Raw genomic sequence first — 21,735 nt, 5'->3', positions numbered from 1 at the left:
AGTCTTTTTTAAAAGAGGAGGAGCAGAGGGAAGAAGAAGCAAAGGGGGTTCTTATGGCGGCAGGTCCAGAACGCTGAGAAGCGCACAAAAAGCCGGACACTCAAGATACTGGGCAAGACTGAAATCAGACACTGCCTTCCAGCAGAGTGGCAACGGACCATGTCACCGCTCCACTCAGACCCCACTCTACATTACCACACCGCTTTGACTCAGAAGCTATCTGAAGTCTCTCAAGCCATAGGAGCAGTTACGTCTGACTCTATCTTCCTGGAATCTTCAGCCATCTGGCATCATTAAAACCCCATTTTTCTATCATCTCAAAATTCCAAATGAGTACCTCCTGCCAGGACAAGTGTAGAAGGCAGCCTGGGGAGCCCAAAGTCTGCTAAGACTTGAAGATGAGATCGTGTCATCCATCATACTGGGACTGGCGAGTTAATCTAGCATTCTAAGTTATTTCTTGGTGATACCAATATAAGGCAGGTCCTTCCTGCCTTTGTTACAATGGAGTTGTAAGAAACAGACAGAGGAGGAGGTCATGAAGCAGCTGTCTCAGTCATCTAGAGTGCTACAGTGGAATACTATAAACTGGGCAGCTCACACATGGCAATTTCATCAGTTCTGGAGACTGGGAAGTGGAAGGTGAAGACTTCGACCAGGCAGACTCAGTGTCTGGTGAGGACCTGCATGTCCCAATACCATCACCTTGGAAGACAGGATTCCAGACTATGAAGTCTCAGAGTGCTATAAACACTTAGTCCACTGGAGGGCACAAGAAATTAAATGCAGCAACTGATTAAATTAGCCCATGGGTATTATATCAGGAATAAAGGGCTAGCAGCAGAGTTTTGATATAAAAAGTTAGCAGGCATTTTTACCCTACAGCCCCTAAAAAATGGCTAGCGAGGCATCTCAATGTGGCAGACCCTTGATCTGTCCCCCACTTAAAGGGGTACTGTTGCTCATTCTAATTACACCTCCTGCCCCCCCCCAGAAAGACACAAAGTATTTGAGAGTACTCCATCTTGTCTCATACATGCAGAAATATAGGAAGAAGAATTAAAAAAATGGACAGAGCAGGTGCCTGTAAGATGGTCCATAGGTAAGGGTTCCTGCCACCAGTTCTGATGACCTGAGTTCAATCCCTGGGACCTACATGGTAGAAGCAGAGAATTGGCTTCCTCAAATTGTCCTCTGAACTCCATATGCACACCCCTACACAAACACATTTTGTGCACATACACAAAATGATAATTAAATGTAACAAAACTCTAAACAGAGAGTTAGGCATTGTACCACACAACACACCTTTAATCCCCGCACTTAGAAGGCAGAGGCAGGCGGATCTCTGAGTTTAAGGCCAGCCTGCTCTAGAGAGCAAGTGCCAGGAAAGCCAGGGCTACACAAAGAAAGCCTGACTCAAAAAAACCCAAAAAGTAAAATTAAATTTAAAAACTAAACAGGAAGGACAGAACAGTGTGTTAGTCTGGAAGAGCAGACCTCGGCTCCCAACAATAATGGAGAACAGACTGAGAAGTCAGCAATCCGTGGGACAAGTGCTACCACCGTGCACTGCTGGTGCCGGGGGACTTCCCAGGTTGTGATGTGGGGAAGACAACCCCAAAAGACCCTAGTAATTCTGCTGAGTTGCGGTCAGAATCTGAGGGTAGAACACCGGGGCGTAGTGGGCCACAGAGAAGAGCAGTGCTAGCGATACAAGAGGCCTTGGAAAGTCTGGCTAAGTTCTGATTTATGCACACGTGGGAGAAAAGAGCCCTAGAAACTGAGTAGGTGTGACAATTCCCACAGCTCATACAGGCTTGTGGGTGGCTTATGTTCCAAAAAGCCAGGCTATAAAGACCTGAATCGTTTAAAAAGGTTTTGATTTTTTTAATTTTAGTGTACGGTGTTTTGCCTACACTTAGTTTGTGCACCACTTGTGTCTTCAGTGCTGAGGCCAGACAAGGGCATCAGATCCCTTGGAACTGGAGCTAGAGGTGGGTATGAGCTGCCATGTGGGTGCTAGGAATTGAATCCAGGTCCTCTGGAAGAGCAGCTGGTGCTCTTAACCACTACCTCTCCAGCCTTGCTTTGATGCTTGTGAGGGTGAGCTTCACAGCCAAGATGTAGGTCAGAGTGTGAGCCTTGCAGACATCTTAGGCATGAAAAATGTGTATCATAAGACATGATGACCCAGGAACAATGAAATGGGTTGGAGGGAATCATAAGTGCAAAGGCCCTGGGACTAGACCTCACACTCTAGGATCAGTAGGAGTCTGTTGTGGTTGGAGTGCAGTGCTGGCAGGAGAGAAATTAACAGGAGGAGCTATAGATGGGCCCAGAGATGTAAGGAGCTAAGTGTGTGCTAAGTGTTCTTAACTGCTGAGCCACCTCTCCAGCCCCAAATCCAAGGGATCTTGACAAATGCCCTACAGGCACTGCCTCAGTAACAGGGATAAATTACTCTTGTATTGCAAACTGCTCTGACCCTAGAAATGGTTGAAGGAAAGCCCTAGAATGTCAGCCTGACAGTTACTGTGTGTTGGAGCAAAGCTGAGAGGTACTACTGAGTCCTAACGGAGTCCTAGAGAATCCCACAGAGTCCTACATAGTCCTACAGAATGTTACGGAGTCCTACAGGGTCCTACAGGGTCCTACAGAGTCCTACAGGGTCCTACAGGGTCCTACAGAGTCCCAGAGTCCTACAGAGTCCTACCAAGTCCTACAGGGTCCTACAGAGTCCTACAGAGTCTAATAGGGTCCTACAGGGTCCTACAGAGTCCTACAGAGTCCTACAGAGTCCCACAGGGTCCTACAGAGTCCTACAGAGTCCTACAGAATTCTATAGAATCCTAGAGTCCTACAGAATCCTACAGAGTCCTATAGAATTCTATAGAATCCTAGAGTCCTACAGAATTCTAGGGTCCTACAAAATCCTACAGAGTCCTACAGAATCCTACAGAGTCCTAGAGAATTCTATAGAGTCCTAGAGAATCCTAGAGTCCTAGAGAATCCTACAGAGTCCTAGAGAATCCTACAGAGTCTTACAGAATCCTACAGAATTCTATAGAGTCCTAGAGAATCCTAGAGTCCTAGAGAATCCTAGGGTCCTACAGAATTCTAGAGTCCTATAGAGTCCTAAGAACACCAACTGGATACTCTAAGCTCAAAGACAACCCCACCAGGAGGAGAAAACCAGCAGACAGCCCCCCATACCCCCACACAACACAGATGTAAAAATAGTTAAAAAAAAAAAAAAACCCAAGATTTTAAAACAACCATCCCATATCCTTGATGCATGAAGTAGAGGAAAATATGAACACAATGAAGAAGGAAACAAGGTATAGAAAATACCTAACAACTTATAGAAGTGAGAAATACATCGCACATGAAAAACATCTAAAATGAAATAAATGGATAGCTGATTAGAGATTAGAGAAGACCAGTGAAATTCTTCATGTTCAAAATAGGAAGCTGACAATAGAAAGTAATCATAGGAACTATCTAGAATGAAATACACAGAAAAGTGCTGAAAGGAAAAATCATAGAGCGTGTGAAGTAAATCAAAATGCAGAGTTGTGGTGACACATCGAATATACTAGATTCCAAGCCAAACTGTAAAAGAGAATAATTGTAATCAAATAAATATGGAGAAAAAAACTCCCCAAAACCAAATGTCTTACTAATTAGATTAACACTACAAACCCAGGCACCAGAATCTCAACAAATCCTGTGCAAATGGACTATGAAGAAAACCACACCAAGGTACAATATGATCAAATTGCTGAAAGCCATCAACGGGAGGACAAGAGATGGCTGACTGATGAACGTTAATGATAACTGCCAACTACTAGCCTAACACCAGATGCCATTCTGGAGACAGAACCCGACATGCGCACTGCAGACTCAAGCCTTCCGCTGTCCTCATCTCACCTGGTTATAGAAAGGCCTTGATGTGTGACTTCAGTGGGATTCCTCCAACTTTCTGGTGATGAAAACAAGTTTAAGGCGGGTGTATGGAAATATATTTATAGTACACGTCCACAAATCGGTGAATGTGGTCAAGTTTAAGCCAAAGTGGCTTTGGTAGAGCTATAGCTTTCCACATCTCTTTCTCCCAAAGAAAACAGGCCTATCCCATCACTTTCAATTTCCAAGAGACAAGGCTTCCAGGTCAAAAGAAGTTACACGAGCTTGGCTTAGTTATAGCAATTAACACTTACTCAGTCATGAAAGAACTCTACATATACTTCAATTGAATCTTTTGACACAGGAATGATCTCCATTTACAAAGAAGAAACTAGGCCACAGGTCATAACTTGTTCAAAGTCATGTGACTAAAGGATTTATTTAAGTAAAGAAATCTGACAATGAAGACCTGCTCTCTGAGCTTGCCCAGCTTTTACTGCCAATGCTGTAAAGAGGAGGTTCTCCCAAACCCCTTTATTAAGGGTAGATTCAAGGTTATTTCAAGTTAGATGCCTACTAGATGCCAGAACCCGCTGTCAGTACCTGCTGGCTTGGCTAGAGGTCAACTACAGGACTCCTGAGAAGTTTCCAGGCTGAATCTCCACCGTTTGAGGGACTGTTGTGAGCCATTTTTCTTTGCCAACGTGGCAGAAAACAAGAGCACTACTGGCTCCACCTCAAATGAAAAGTGGGCAGACTTTTTAAAGTTTTCGATTCTATCAAAATCCCAGAAGGGGGTAGAGATGACCTGTATGAGCTCTGGGGGTGGAGTCAGTCTCTCCAAGGCAGAGGCTCAAGGTTTTGGAGTGTTTCTATGGCAAAGAACTCCCTTCCCACCCCTGACACATGCAGGCAGGCAGCAAGAGAACCACTGAGGCACTCCTCTGAGGTCCAAGCAGGGGAGATTCAAGACAGCTCACACTTTTCAGGGGTCTGAGAGACCAAGTGAAAACCACAGCTTCTCTCAGGTTTGGGCAACAATACCCGGGACTCTGTCTAGGACTCTGCCTACTTGAGGGGTGATTATCAAAACAACAGGCCAAGGAGACGTCACCTCAGGAAAGACTCTAAATTAAGAGAGCCAAGAACGTCAAGCAGTGCACAAATTTAGAGGGCGAGAACGGCAGGAGGATGGGATTTTCACTCATCCACTGCAGTGCTAAGAGGTGGAAACCACTGGCCACACTCTATGGGGAAACAAAGGCGTAGGTATGCCAGGTTACCGTGTCCAGTCACACAGACAAGCAACGGCAGAGCTGGCGCCAGGGGCTCTTCAGTCCTGACTTTAAGGGCTACACAACGCTGCTTCTCCAGCAAAGCCAGTCAGCACTGAGGTAGACACAGCAGAGAGGAAACTGAAGAGCTGAAGTGCGGTGAAAGGTGATTTGAAAACCAATGCTTTAAGCTAGGTCTACCGGTGTGTGGACCCATCATCTTCCTGGACGGGCTGGCGGTCTTTCTTTAAGACAGACTCCTGTCAGGTGAGCAGAATTCCAAACAAGTCTCTCCTGCTTTACAACGCTGGGCTTTCACTATACACAAGGCAGGGTTACACACCAAAGACTACACAATGTAGTCGACTACTTCATTTACTTAAGTTTTCGTGTGTCTTGTGTGGAGTCAGGCAGATTTCTGGGGCTCACCTGGACAGCCAGCTCAGCTCCGTGTCCTAGTGAGAGATCCTGTCTCAAAAAAAAACAAGAGACAGTGCTTGAGGAATGATACTAGACGTCCTCTAGCCTCCACATGTATGAACACATATGTGTATACACATGAATGAATGAATACACACACACACCTGTGACTATATCCAAAAAGATACTCTAAAGCCTGGTAATGAGGCTGGCCTGGCATGTATGAGGCTCTGGGTTTAATTCCCAGTAACATCAAACAACAATAGCAAAACATGTCTCAATTTTTTCCCTAGTGAAGGGCAAAGAGCAAAACAAGTGACTTGTACTAATCTTAAATAGTAAAATGTATCTGTCTGTATGTACATGTACCATGTGCATGCCTGGTACCCACAGAAACCAAAAGCGGCCATCAGATTCCCTGGAAATGGAGTTATAGATGGTTATGAGCTGTCATGTGCATGCTAGGAATTGAACCTGGGTCCTTTGCAAAAGCAGTAACTGCTGAGCCATCTCTTCAGCCACTGTTCATTAATTTAGGGACACCACATTTGTCTTACTTAGGGCTAAGTATACAAAGGCTCACTTCAGCAGTGGCCAGCCAACTGTCCAGGGGTCTAGTAGGTGCTACTACATATGCTTGAGCAGTCACACTTACTGTCTTTAGTGAGTGGAACCCAACACTGGTTTACTCTGAAGTAGTCTCTTTCCAAGGACTGTCTTCTGAGTCAAAGCAAAGGCTTTGTTTTCCAAATCATAAATGAACTTAGAGGAAGGTTAAATATACTGGATATTAAAATGTAGGTTTCGGGGGACAGGAGATGGCTTCATTAGTAAAATGCTTGCCTGGGCGCTAACACAAGGATCTGACTTCAGATCCCGGTACCTACATACAAAGTGAGACACAGTAGCATAAGCCTGTGACCCCAGCACTGGGGAGGTAGAGACAGGAGGATCTCTGGGACTTACTGTGTAGCCAGTCTAGCTGGGAAGTCCTGGACAAGTGAGACATCCTGTCTCCAAAAGGAAGGAGAGATAATAGACGGCTGCTAGGGAAGCAAGTGGTTGTTCTTTTGGGAGTGTGGCCCTAGCAGGTTGACCAGGAGCCAGTGGAAGGCCCTACACCCATGGGCTTATGGGAGGCACTAACTGGATTTAGTGGATAACAAAAATAAAAAGGGCATGAGGTTGAGAGAAGGACACGTTGAGGGTATCTGGAAGGCACTGGAGGGTAAAGGAGATAAATACGACCAAAACACATTGTATACAAATTTGAAATTCTCAAAGAATAAATAAAATTATTATGTAAAAAAATTAGGTGTTGAGCAATTCAGGAAGATAACTAACATGGGTAGGCTAAGAGGTCAACCTTTGGTGTTCCTTAGAGGTCATCTACCTTGTTTTCTGAGACAAAGTCTCTCATTAGGTTCTCAGGTTTTCCAGTTAGGTTAGATTATCTGGCTAGAAAGCCCTAGTGATCCTAGTGTCAGCCTTCCCAGTGCCAGGATTCTAAGCAAGTGCCACCACACTTAGCTTGTTACATCAATGCTGGGGATCAAACTCAGGCCTTCATAGTTGTGCAGGAAGCACTTTACTGTCTGAGAGGATTGAGTGCTATCTCTCCAGTTCCTGCAAACCCTTTTTAAATCACACACACACACACACACACACACACACACACACACAGACACATCACACAGACACAGACACACACAGACACACACACACACACACACACACACACACACACACACACACACGCAGGTTTTATTTACTGAAGAAGTATGGGGGCAAACCAGGCCAACCCTGAGCCAAACCAAAAGCAAGTCTATGAGAATAGTGGATTCTGTCAATAAAATGTGAAGTGGAAGTTGGCCACTTGTAGTAAGTGGAACACGGTGCTGGGACTCCTCTAACTACTCCCGTCCTGAGGCTGAGACCTGTCTCAGTTCTGCTGTCAGTGCGCCACGGAAGTCACTGAGCAGCACAGTCCCCGGCACAGGCTTCAGAAACCTCAGGCTTTGGCTGCGTTCTCCTAGTTCTCTGTCCTGTGGAATGTGTCCAGGGTGAGTGTACCAATGTTTAAAAGAACGGTCCATGAAATCGCCAAATGGAGAAGTAGTAATGCAGATTTCTACTCACACAGGAGTAAGAATTGCACCAAGCACATAAAAACTTCGCTTACAAGTATTCAGAAATGCCATCTACCACTGAGATGCAATTTATAGTTCTCCAGAATTTTCAGGGCTCTCTGGTTATGGGATAAAGAAGTGACAATAACAATGTAATTTCCAAAGGCTGGCCTGGCCCCTGTGCTCACTTAACAGAGTCAGTCTGAACACACAAGAATAACAACGATAAAGATACCTCGATGTAGCTTAAGACTTTAGGATAAACAAGGAATATGTAGTTTATTCTTCTTGGCAATCTGGCAGAAATGGAAAGTAGTACATAAAAGAGGAATCTGCTGTTGCCATCATATCGCTTGTTTGTTCATAGCTCTCTGACATAGTCAATACCAGCTTTTTACTCTCTGCAATTTCACTTGTCTCCTAATGTTGCCATACCAGAAATATCTATATATGTTCTTTGTCTCAACAAACCATTCATTTATCAGTGATACAACTTTTTTCCTGTGGGTGCAATTTCCCTTTAAAGATGCAGAACTAAAAGAGCAGAAGTAGGGGGGATGGCCGGGCGGTGGTGGCGCACGCCTTTAATCCCAGCACTCGGGAGGCAGAGGCAGGCGGATCTTTGTGAGTTCGAGGCCAGCCTGGTCTACAGAGCGAGAACCAGGAAAAGGCGCAAAGCTACACAGAGAAACCCTGTCTCAAAAAAAAAAAAAAAAAAAAAAAAGAAGTAGGGGGGCTGGAGCAACGCTCAGGGGTTAAGAGCACTGGCTGTTCTTCCAGAAGGCCGGGTTTGATTCCCAGCACCTACACAGCGTTTACAACCATCTGTAACTCCAGTTCTAGGGGATCTGATGCCCCTTCTGACTTTTATGGGCACTAAGCAGTGTAGCTAGAGTTTTCCTGCCTGGCCCACCTCAGGACAAATCTCTCTCACCCGCCAGACCCACAGCTTCTCAGACCCGACCAAGTAAACACAGAGACTTATATTGGTTACAAACTGTATGGCCGTGGCAGGCTTCTTGCTAACTGTTCTTATATCTTAAATTAATCCATTTCCATTAATCTACACCTTGCCACATGGCTTGTGGCTTACCAGTACTTTACATCTTCCTTGTCCTGATGGCGGCTGGCAGTGTCTCTCCCTCAGCCTTCCACTTCCCAGAATTCTTTTCCTTGTCCCGCCTACACTTCCTGCCTAGCCAATGGCCAATCAGTGATTTATTTACTGACCAATCAGCAACACACTTGACATACAGACCATCCCACAGCAAAGCAGGGCATGATTCAGAGACATATATGCAGGCAGAACACTCACACATAAAATGAGTAAGTCTAATGAAAATATTTTTAAAGTAGAAATGTAGATTACATACAGTAAGTACACTCCGCCCCTCCTTTTTTTTTTTTTTTTTTTTTTTTCTACCTTTTAGGAATGTACCATGACAAAGCCAGGACTGTCTGACTCTGAAGCTTTTATCACTGATGTTGCTTTTCCTTGATGACATGTTCAAGCTCTATCCTGCTCATGGAAAGATAAAGGTCTTAGATCCGATTCCCCAATTTCCAGGCTTTTAGCACGACTTGCCCCCTCTCTGCCAGCATCTCCACCTCAGGATTCCTGTGAAGTCTTCACTCCCTCCTCATGCTTCCCCCTGCCCTCCCCTTAGTGTCTGTCACTTTCTGAGGATGCCTTGGCCAGCACAGCCAGTCTTTTCTTGTTCTCTACAAAAAAGGATCAGCTGGAGGGTTCCAGACATAAAAGGCCTCAACCAAACAAAACACAGGCATTGATGGGGAAATAAAAGATCCAGGAAATAAATTCTGGGAGAGGAAGGAGCACAAAGGGTCTTTTATAATAAAACGGTATATGAAGAAAGAGGAGGGGCTTGGCAGAGGAGAGAGATCGGTCCTGAACATTTATATAACGCACTTGTATAATGTGCACGATTACATTCAAGCCATACAGAAACAAGGTGAATCCAATAAATGATATGACAAGATTTTTTAACTAACAGCAAAGATGAACAGAAGTCTTGGATGGGGTGTGATCGGGAGTGCCAGGTTCTGCCTTCTATCACATGTGGCGGCCAATGGCATCCTGTGCCGCTTCAGTGACTTACAAAGCACCTAAAGCAGACTCCACCTGGGACAGGTCTGCAAATGGTGTCCAGGGCTGCTTTCTAACCTCAGCTGCTGGGGAAGGGCGATCTGGGAAAGCTCCTCAGCACTTCCTCAGAGAGGCATATTAATATTAATGATTAGTATGACTATTGTAAGTGGTCTCTAAAGCCCTTACAATCCTGTTTTGGAGACATAAGCTGATCAAGAAAAAGTGCCTAAACCCCCCCTGGACTCTGTTACGGTCTCTCATGATTCCTACTGTGCACATAAAGAACTACTGTTCACACCTGAATAGGTTACATTTATGCTATATTAATAAATACATATTTGAAGGAAAATCTCCAATTTTTTTACAATCCTGTTTTGTCAGCAATGTAATGCCCCTTTCATTTTACCATCCACAAAGATAACAAACTAATTTCTAAAGTACCTGACAGTGTCAACGGCTGAAAACTCTAACCATGTGACTAGAGCCAGAAGGGGACGGGGGACCTGCGGCTAGTGGCTGCTTTTGGAAACTACACATTCACAGAAAAAAATGTGGCCAATTAAGTAATTTGCTCAGTGAATAAAAATTATACACTTTCAGTGTATACTGCACACACCAAAGCCATGAAATAGCAGCGACGCTATTTTAAGCTCGTGAAACATCTCTAGTTCCAGATGTCTTCCCATCAGTGTGTGACTAAATTCTTGGGCCACTTTCTTGCCAAGATTCTTTACAAATATTTTGTCACCTCTGATGAGGACAAGGCCAACAACACACTTGGAGCACACAATTTTGCGGTGGTCACATTATTAATCTTTGTTGGGTACACAGCTTTTTGAGATCCATGTACAGTTAACAGTTACCTACCTTGTCCTGTGTGCCCAAGCACATTCTAACATGCCACAGATAGTAATTCTCAAAACAAGGAGCTTAGAAGGAACAGTGGAGACATGGGAGTTCACCTAGCCTTTACTCAGCAATGATCAGCTTTTATCTACAATGTCCACACGCAGCCATAAGAATATCGAAGTAGATGATAAACCGAAATAAATGTCCTACAGCAAGTCCACCCCCCCATCTAAACGCACTTCCTATCTGTAGAAGACAAATGCTGTTCCCTGTCTAATTGTCAGATGCTCAAGTGATTCCAATATTGTCTGTGAATGAAGTTCAGAAGGAAGGGTACATTAATACCTTTCTTTTATTGGACAGAGCTAGCTCATTCTCCCTAATGCCAAGAAAAAGTGGGTTAAATTAGGCCACAAAAACCTAAATGGCCAACAGATAGACATTACCACCACACTAAGGAGGTCCTTGTTGAATGCTTTCTTTTAAAAACCTCTCATTACCATCACTCAGCTTCCCAAAGGGTAAAGAAGGGAACACACAATGGGAAAGAGCTGGACATTATTGTTAAGCTCCATTATTTGAGGAAAGGAGGAGACCACTAAACTGGGCATGAACTCTCCCCCAAAGGTGTGAAAATGTATATAGTACACAGACACTCAGGACACCAGTTACAGGGGAGACATGTCACCATGTGAGACATGGACACTTATCAGGGCACCAGAAAGACTGCTTTTGTGCTTTCACTCTATATTATAAGATGAACACCACAGGGTTGAGCACTGTAAAGAGCTGATCAGAAAATACTAAAATTAAAGTTTTTTCTATACTAATTAACTAGTAATTTATCAGTCATAATTGGCCAAATAATAATTGCTTTAGGAAAGAAAACAGGAGAGGCCTAAGTCCACATGACCTTCAGGTTTATAACATGACTTATATAACATACGATGTTGTTTTCTCTTCTCCAACCGGCACTAATCACACCCAACTAATACAGCATCTTTGGTTCACTGTGACTCAGAGGATGAAGTCCAAACTCGGCACCACACATCAGCAGCCCTCACACACCTCACCTCTGCAGGGGTCAAATCCAAACCCATACTGGATGTCTGAACTCCAGAGATGCACCCTTCAATTCTTCAACTGCTCTGCAGTTTCACACCTGTGTTTCCTTGGATACGCTGGCCCCAACTGAGAGGAACCCCTTTCCCTAACACCCCTGCTTCCTCTGCCTGACTAAAGCCAACCTCTGGACTCAGTTTTACATCCTGAAACTTTTCAGATATGGCGTCGTGTTCCCTCACTGACTAAAGAGATGCTCACTGCATCACTTTCTAGCTGAGTGACCTTGGTCAGTTCATTAATTGCACTGGGGCTACTTCCTCATAGGCGGAAAGTCAATATCAGTTTGCTGTCACAGTGCAATGACTACTGTCAAAATTACTTTGTGAATAATACGGCATTAAAACGTGTAAGCATAGCCGGGTGGCGGTGGCCCATGCCTTTAATCCCAGCACTCGGGAGGCAGAGCCAGGCAGATCTCTGAGTTCGAGGCCAGCCTGGTCTACAGAGCCAGCTCCAGGACAGGAATCAAAACTACACTGAGAAACCCTGTCTCAAAAACAAAAACAAAAACAAAAACAAAAACAAAAACGTGTAAGCATAATCCATGCACTCGAAGTCTAAGCTAAGGGTGAGGCTGAGCTTCTAGTTCCCAGTTCCCTTGGAGGATGCTCTGCATTCTCATCCTTCTTTCTAAGTCCACTAGGTTCTGTCTGCAGAAAAGACCTACGGTGATGTCTGGATCATTAGAGAGAGAGAGAGAGAGAGAGAGAGAGAGAGAGAGAGAGAGAGAGAGAGAGAGAGAAACAGAGAGACAGAAAGACACACAGAGAGGGCCTCTGATGGATATGGATTTTCCTAATAATGTGCACAGGAGCACTGTGCTTGCAGATTCAATCACTAAGTAAATATGCAAATCAATGAAGGAATGAAAGGGCTCCTTGTCCTCAGTGAGCTTATAATCAAGAGGTGACATAACAGAGTCCACATGAGTCTCATCTTAAAAAAAAAGTAACAAATGCCTTTATTGTCATCAAGAGTAGCAAGAAATTTCTGCTATGCTAATTTTACCTGATTTGGCATGTTGTTGAATTTGCCATGTTGGTAACTTGCACTTAATGTATGCATGCTTTGACATTATCAAATCACTGGTGCAATTCAATGCCAATACCAAGTCATTGAATACCTATTGCGCTAGGTTTTATGAACACAAAGATAAAGGTGGTGGACTCTGCCCAGAAGTCACTAACTACATTGAAAGGAAGCTAAGCCATCAATACACATTATTAACATGTCAGAATAAAGTAAGATGTATGGAGGGCCAAAAGATCGGGAAGGGCATCTGAGTTAAGGCACTGGACCCCATAAAGTTAATACTGTATGTTACAAATTATTGATGGCCAACAGCTTCTGTTATTATTATATATCACATATATGTGATTATATTAATTACATATCATATTAATATATGCTGCATGCTAAGGCAGATAGTTCCAGGTTAAGAAGCAAAAGTATATAGAGAGGACCCAAGAGATACACAAGCATTCCACACAGAGGGCATGGACCCACTTCCCAGAGCCGTTTCCTGCAGTTCTTTCCTCTTCTGCCAATACAACCAAGGGAATAACACACCGAGGTCTCCTCTCCCGCCGGGGCTTTTCTCTTCTCGGGTCTCTAAACTAAACTGTTGATTCTCAAGCAGACACTCTCAAACCTCCCCACTCACTCCAGGACATGTTGTTTAAATCACGAGCGCTTCAGGAGACATGAGACCAAATCAGATATCCAGGTGGACACTAGTAGGGTCAAGAAATTAAAGCTACCGGATTGGGGATCCGCTCCTGGATCCCCTCCAGGGGATGGCAGCAGCACTCGGCTCACCCAGGAGGCGCCATCCCCGGCGGAATCCTCCTCTCCTGACCACCCCCAACCCCCCCTCCCGGCAGCTTGGGCGCTGCCATCTGCTCTTTTACCCTTCACCTGCCGACGCACCCCGCACAATCTGCATCCTGACCCGACCAGCGGTAAGCAGGCATCGCGGGGGCAACCAAGACCCTAACCCGGTCCCGCGCGCGCCGTACCCGGCCCGCCCCTAGCCAGCCACTTACGGTTCCAGTACACCGGGTAGCACTCTCCTTGAGTGACGTCCACCTCGTAGAGGCCGCCGCGCACGCACACCGGCTCGATGGTCACTAGCTCCTCCATCTCGGGCTCGGGCCCCGCTGCCCGCGGGCAGAAGCCGCAGGCGCGGTCCTCGTCGTCTTCCTCCCCGGAGCTGGAGGCCTGGCCGCATGCCGGGTCTCCATCGCGGCCCTCCACCCCGGTACGGGAGCCCGTGGTCTGCAGCAGGGTCCGGAAGGCGAGCTCGATGCGCAGGGAGTCGTAGCCGATGAAGGGTTTCCAGGTCTTCTTGTCCTCCTTGTAGAACCAGCGTACCTCCTCGGGGCCCAGCTCCGTCACCACCTCGTAGCGGTGCCGGGCAGCGGCGCTGCCGGCCCGGGCGCGCTTCCTGTCCCCGGGGCCCCCTCCCGCCGCCCCACCGCCCCCCGAGTTCGGGGCGACCAGCGGCGGCGGAGGCGAAGACGAGCTGCCGCCGCCCGCGCTCTCGCCCTCGCTGTAGTAGCGCAGCGACGACCCCGACTCGGCCGAGCTGAAGTCGTAGGTCTCGTCGCTGAGGCACGGGTCCAGGGCAAGGTGGCTCAGGTCGTCGGTGCCCGGCGCCAGGTGCAGCGGCTCGGCGCGCAGCAACGCCAGCGGCACGCCGTCTCCCGGCTGGTGCTCGAAGCAGCAGCCGCCGCCGCCGAACGTGCCCGCCGCGTCCGAGCCCAGCTCCCAGGCGCCGCCGCCGCGGCCGTTACGCTCGGGGCTCCGCGGGGCGCCGCGGCCCGGGTAGTTCATGCCGCCGGCGCTTCCGCCACACGCGCATCCGATGCCGCCGCCCTCTCCGCCCGGACTTTATAATCTTTCAAATCCCGAGCTAGCTGGCCAGCAGCTGCGGCCGAGGGGACTCCGCCTCCCCGCAGGCCCCCGGGCCGCCGCAGCGCCGTTCCGAGGACCGCCCCCATTGTTACGCAGCCCTTGCGTGGGCGGGGCCCGGGCGAGGCCCCGCCTCCCCCAGCCGCGCGCGCCACCCCGGAAGGCCCGAGGCTGCTGGTTTAGCGCGCGCTCGGCGGCGGCGGTATCGAGTATCACCGCCCCGAGCCGGGGGGTCGGATGGGGTCGCTGCCATCCTCGACTTCAGTGCAGCTTCCCCCGTCACGGCTCTCGGCGCCCGCCGTGGCTTCTCCCTCTCGCTCCCACGCCCCCAGATGCCAGCTGGAATGAGGCTCTCTCCCACTCATCTTTACACATTCGGGTCATGAGCCCAGAGGCTGATTCAGCTCTATGCCCAGAGGGGCCCTGGAAGTTGCTCGCTCACGTTCCAGGCTTTAGGCCCGCTTGCAGCTTCCGCTGGACCTGCTGGGCCAGCTGACCTGGCCCTTCCCCAACCTTCAGCCCAGACATAAGAAGGCACCCCCACCCTATGCCTGCTGCTCACCTGGGCAACACTACTCCCACTTAGCAAAAAAGGGTCCCAGCCTCCCCCTGTGCCAGCTCTTAGGATTGCTTACGCTCTTGTACTTACATTTTCTGTTCTTTCCGTATTGCAGTAAGGCCTTGGATAGAAACCAAGTCCCTATGTCTCAGGCTTTCCCCACATCGGTTCATATTTGACGGTCCTCAGTTATACCGATGGCAATGCCAGCCAGGTGTGATAGATTATTAGATTGAAAGAAAAAAATATCAAGATTCTAGGTTCAGCTTTGCCACCCTCAAGCAAGTCACTTAATCTTGTTCTGTTTGGCTTGCTTGTTGGTATAATCAGGATATCATTGGGCCGGATGGTCTCTAGTAACGCCTAGTAGTGATTCTAGGATCTTTAAGCGTTCACAGGGTTGGTTTTGTTTTTATTTGTTTATTGTGTGCCGCTGATTCTGTAACTTACTTCCTGGGATCAGGGAAATACTGAGGCTCCCTTCTGTTAAATTTCTGAGACAGCTTAAAGAGACAGAAGGCAGAAAGAGACCAGAATCTGACCTCAACAGACTGAACACTTACAGGGAAGGACAGACACTCTCCTGAGGGAAGGGGTGTCTTGAAAGGGGAAAGGCTAGCTGGGGCCCTTTACAGAGGCAGGTAGGAGGCTTGGGAATGAGGAAGTTCTTGCAGCCATAGCGGACTTTGTGTGGGTCTGTAATCTGCCTTTCTTGGAATTGTCAGTTTCAGGCAAGACAGCTGCTATCTTGGGAGATAAGCTGTTTCCAGCAGACATTCTCTGGACTGTGGCTGAAGGATGAGGTTGGTCAGGGTCAGCTGTAACCTCGTAGGAATCTTGTTTTATAGCTGAGGCACTCTATCACCTCAGACAATTCTTTTAATTGAGAAGTATTTATTTTTTAAGCCCATCTTCTGTCGACAATCCCTGGAAAACAATCTCCAACCTTGTTCTTAGCTCACGAATAGACCATCTCCACTGTTACATTGACCTTGTGGAATCTGGTCAGCAGGGCATGTTGTCTTGCTCTTAGGATGTAACTGTCAGAGAGAATTCAAAATCATTCTTGAACTCAGGCTCATCTCTACTGCGCACAGTGCTTCTGTAGGGATCTGTAAGAAGGCCCTGTTTTCTATGGGCACATGTGGAGTGATACTGTGGCTCATGGTGAGGAACATGGGCTGAATTTTCTACTGTAACTTGCACATTTGGCTGGATAATCTTGCGCTGTGAACAGTCTGTCCGTTTGTACATTATAGCCCCAATAACAAAGCATCCATATTGTCAGAGTACCTGTATCCCAAATTCTCTTCCAATGTTTCTATTGGTAGTATGCAGAATAAGAAATTGGGTATGAACTCTGAGTTGTTTGCTATTAATGGAGGCATTAGTTCCACACTGCTCTGATAATTATCGATGTACAGGCACCTCTGTGTTAGCTTCTGATGCAAAAAAGAACCAAGAACCTAGAGCTTGCTGGGCGGTGGTGGTGCACACCTTCGATCACAGCATTGGGGAGGCAGAGGCAGGTGGATCTCTGTGAGTTTGAGGCCAGCCTGGTCTACAGAATGAGTTCCAGGACAGCCAGGGCTATGCAGAGAAACCCTGTCTCAAAAAACCAAAAAAAAAAAAAAAACCCCACCAAAAAACCTATTGCTTAGTGGGAGAACCTTGATAAATAAACACAGACATTATATTAAAGTGTAATTAAAAGTAGTAGACATTATGACATTTAAAATACCTTCCTGTTTCTTGACAGGATGTAGCTCAAATATTTACATGTTAATGGTCAGATTTATTTACTTATTTATTTTTAGCAGTTTTATCTCTTAAGGATGACATCATTTCCATCAATAAATGTCATTGTCTGCTGTTTCTTTTTGATTGTTTTGCTTTTTGTTTTTTGAAATGGTGGTTTTTTCTGCGTAGCCCTGGCTGTCCTGGAACTTGCTTTATGGACCAGGCTGGCCTCAAACTCAGAGATCTGCCTGCCTCTGCTAGGATTACAGGCCACCACATCTGCCTGCTCTCATCTGTTTTTTTTTTTTTTTTTTTTTTTTAAAGGACTCTTTGCCTTGTACTGAGCGAATGTTTTTATTGTTTGTGTGCTGATTTAGGCTACACAGCTAGGTTGCATAATCTTTCCTGAAGTAGGTGTTGATTTCTCATTGCCATCCAGGTAGCAAGAAAAAGGGATTGTAGGGGCTGGGTAGATGGCTCAGCGGTTAAGAGCACTGGCTGTTCTTCCAGAGGTCCTGAGTTCAATTCCCAGCAACCACATGGTGGCTCACAACCATCCGTAATGAAATCTCGTGCCCTCTTCTGGCCTGCAGGTGTATATGCAGACAGAACACTGTATACATAATAAATAAATAAATCTTTAAAAAAAAAAAAAGAAAAAGAAAAAGGGATTGTAGACTCTCTCCTGACTTCAGGGTGCATTGAGAGATGTCAGTCCATATTTGTGGGAATTGAGCTCACTGCTTCCCATGGACTAGAACAGCTTGCCCTAGGTGAGAGGCTGACAGTGAGCAAAAGACATTTGAAGACAGCAAATTGCATGTGTCTGCGCGTGTTCCTTTCCTTTTTATCCCCTAGCCATAGCAAGGCAAAGGTTTGGAAGCACCTCTTCTCAGCCTTCTTTTCTGCTTTAAAAGGTCATTCCTAGCTAAGACTTCCTGCTAGAATCTTTTTGCTCCCTAGAACATTTTTTTTTTTTTTCAGGTTATATGTTCCTCTCAGGTGGATAAGGGGTCTGGCATGCCTTCCATTCCTCACCAGCAAGAAGAGGAGTCAAGTAGCTCCTCAGCCCTGCACATCATTACTAGGCTAATGGACGTGTGGCACTCTCTGACCTGCCAAGGCATTATGCAACACATCCTATTGCATTTTAATAATTACCCAACCAAGCCTCTTTTCCATAAGGAAATTAGGCATGACTGATTCAAACATCTGGCATTTGTGGGCCTGCGCTACTGTAAGAGCCAGGTGGTTTTTAGAACCAAGCCCAGGGGAGCCTCAGTACGGGGGAGGAAAATTAGCTTTTTTTATACTTCAAAAGAAAAACAGCACGGTGCATCAGTTCATCCTATTGCCTTCTTTCCCATAATGCACCTGGCAAGGGTTATCTGGCAAGAAAGACCACCTTCCTCTTCCTGCTTCTCAGAAGTTACATGGCTCCATTTCTTGTCACTCTTGCTTCTTCTTTTCACTTGAATCTGCTTTCACCTGTAGAAAATACAAGGCTAGGCTGATGCCATGTAAGTTATTTTGAGCTAGTACCCTACACTCACACTGAAATGGCTTCATCCAAACGTGTGATGGAGCATGTTTAGAATGAAACCCAAGCGATCTGCGATATCTCCTGCTTACTACGCTATCTACATTTGAACTTTACTCTTTAAAACTGGCATTTTTTCATTTCTTAAAGTAAGGGTGTGTTTTAGGACCCTGACTAAATTCAACCACATTCTAGACTTAGAGAATAGTCACAGACACACCATGTGTCCCCCAAGTTCCAGGCCCTCTGCTAGGCTCTACAGCAGTGGTTTTCAACCTATGGGTTGTGACCCCTTTGGGGGTCGAGTGACCCTTTCACAAGGGTCACATATCAGACAGCCTGCATATCAAATATTTACATTACAATTCATAACAGTAGCATAATTACAGTTCTGAAGTAGCAACAAAAATAATTTTATGGTTGGGGTTCACAACAAAATGAGGAACTGTATGAAATGTCATAACATTGGGTATCTCCCAAAAAAACATAGAGGTAGGACTGGAGAGATGGCCCATCCATTAGGAGCACTTACTGCTCTTTCAGAGGACTGGAGTTTGATTCCCAGCATCCCCACTGGGTGGCTCACACCCACCTGTAACTCCAACTCCAGGGAATGTGATTCCTTCCTCTGCCTTTTGTGTGCACATGCACACAGAAACACACATACATAAAAATAAAAGAATCTTTTTTTTTGTTTGTTTGTTTTTTTTTTTTCGAGACAGGGTTTCTCTGTGTAGCTTTGCACCTTTCCTGGAACTCACTTGGTAGTCCAGGCTGGCCTCGAACTCACAGAGATCCGCCTGGCTCTGCCTCCCTCCCGAGTGCTGGGATTAAAGGCGTGCGCCACCACCGCCCGGCCAATAAAAGAATCTTTTAAAAAATTATTTTTTTATGTGCATTGGTGTTTTGTCTGCATGAATGTCTGTGTGAGGGTGTCAGATCTTGGAGTTACAGCCCGTTGTGAGCTGCCAAGTGAGTGCTGGAAATCGAACCTGGATCTCCTGGAAGAGCAGTCAGTGCTCTTAACTGCTGAGCCATTTCTCCAGCCCAAAGTAAAATAATCTTTAAAAATGCTCAAGTTAAACAAACAAAATACAGTGACAACTTTTTAATTCCTAAGAGGAATGTGACTGTAAGGTGGGGACGGTGGTATGACTACACAGAGCCATTCTCTCTAAAGACAGATCAATAGAGGAAACCAAACTGCAGCTGAAGTGACCTGGAAATACATAATGAATAAAGTCTTTCATTCTTCCATCTAGTCATTCAACAAGTATTTGTCTAGCAGTATTAAATATGTTGTTTTTATTTTTTTAAATATATACAACTGAAATAAGTGTAGGATTCTGAAATGCATTTGCTTACAAATTTGTTAAAGGGCTAGCCACAAAACTATAAACCCCACAAAAATACTTCAAACCCCGTAAAACAGAAGTGTTCTTTCTGCAAATAAAGGCTGATTCTATTGAAGTAAATGTAGTTTAATTATAGAAATAAAAAATCAATACAATATTATCTCTCTCTCTCTCTCTCTCTCTCTCTCTATATATATATATATATATATATATATATATATATATATATATATATATATATAATGGGACGCCCACAAAATACTCCTTGACTTTTTTTTTTAATACAGAAAAGGGAGATTTCAGTATTAAAACATGATTTCGACCACAGCTGTGGTTTGCTGTGAGGCTTAGCTGTGCTACTTCATAACTTCTGTGCTTTGGGTTTTTTTTTCTTCTTTCTGTCTCACCCCAGAGGTAAATGATTAATAAAGTATATAGTATGTGGTTCATGTCAAAAACCATTGACAATTATCATATTGTGCTGAGAGAGATTGTACCTATGTATTTTATTCTGATTTTTCAATAAACCACGAGTCCTATGCTCTGATGGGATGTCTAGCAGGGACACCCTGAGTTATTTGCTGAGATTTTTTTTATATGGCAGGACACAGTTCCTGTTTTTACAACTACTACTTGAGGAAGTAAGTTTATCTGTATGGCAACATTTAAAATCTTTATTTTTTTATTTTTTTTTTTCATTTTACATACTCTCCTGAGTGCCCTTCTCTTACTCCTCCCCACCTTCCCGGCATCCCACCCCCATTCCCTCCTCATAGAGGGTAAGGCCTCCCCTGGGTAGTCAACACAGGCTGACATATCAAGTTGGGGCAGGAACAAGCCCCTCCGCCCTGCATCACAGCTGAGTAAGGCATTACATCATAGGGAATGGGCTCTAAAAAGCCACTTTGTGTACCTGGGATAAGTCCTGGTCTCATTGCCAGTGGACCCACAAACACATCAAGCCACGAAACTGTCACCCATATTCAGAGGGCCTAGTGTGGTCCCATGCAGGCTCCCCAGTGTCAATCCAGAGTCCATGAGCTCCCAATACTTTGGGTCAGCTGTCTCTCTGGTTTTTCCCATCATGGTCCTGGCCCTTCTTGCTCCTATATTCCCTCCTCTCTCTCTTCAACTGAACTCCAGGATCTTGGCCAAGTGCTTCACTGTGGGTCTCTGCATCTGCTTCCATCAGTCACCGGGTGTAGGTTCTGTGGTGACAATTAGGGTAGACACCAATCCAAGTGCAGAGAAAGGCTAGTTCAAGCACCCTTTCCACTATTGCCATGAGTCTTAGCTGGGGACATCCTTAAGAGTTCCTGGGGATTTCCCTAGTTCCAGATTTCTTCCTAACCTCTTAATGGTTCACTCTATCAAGATATCTCTTTCATTGCTCTTCTTCTCCATCCCTCCCCCAACTCGGCCCTCTTGAACTCTCATGTTCTCACCTTCCAGTTTATCTAGGAGATCTTAACCTTTTCCCCTTCCCTGGGCAATCCATGCAGGTCTCTCTTAGGGTTCTCCTCTTTACCTAGCTTCTCTGGGATTGTGGACTGTAGCCTGGTTATCCTTTGCTTTGTGTCTAATATTCACTTATGAGTGAGTATATACTGTGTTTGTCTTTCTGGGTCTGGGTTACTGTTGGGGTGGAGGTTGAAACATCTTGACCACACAGCTGACATGACAGGCTTAGAGGCCCAGACACAGCTTCTAGCAGGCACCACCTGAACCCAGGAAAAGCCATAAGCTGACCCCACCCAGTGGGGCCTGCATCTAAGGGGAAATACCTGACATTTCAAATATACCCTGTGGTGA

General features: G+C 45.8%; 1 protein-coding gene across 4 annotated transcripts in view; it reads right to left on the bottom strand.

Moving 5' to 3' along the window:
• The window catches only part of Ddhd1 (DDHD domain containing 1), a 73,759-nt gene extending 58,970 nt beyond the window's left edge, over positions 1–14,789 (bottom strand). For 2 of the 4 annotated variants that reach the window (XM_059273761.1, XM_059273762.1), the window contains exon 1: positions 13,862–14,789. In XM_059273761.1, coding sequence (XP_059129744.1) covers positions 13,862–14,651 — 790 coding nt within the window. In that variant the 5' untranslated portion in view covers positions 14,652–14,789. The remainder of the gene's footprint in view (positions 1–13,861) is intronic. The other 2 variants (XM_059273763.1, XM_059273764.1) reach the window with 1 other exon arrangement.
• Positions 14,790–21,735: the final 6,946 nt, after the last annotated feature.

The sequence above is a fragment of the Peromyscus eremicus genome, chromosome 9, assembly GCF_949786415.1.
Source record: "Peromyscus eremicus chromosome 9, PerEre_H2_v1, whole genome shotgun sequence".
NCBI classification, from domain to species: Eukaryota; Metazoa; Chordata; class Mammalia; order Rodentia; family Cricetidae; genus Peromyscus; species Peromyscus eremicus.
The sequence above is the reverse complement of the archived record's forward strand: the minus strand, read 5'-3'. Positions and strand labels throughout refer to the sequence as shown.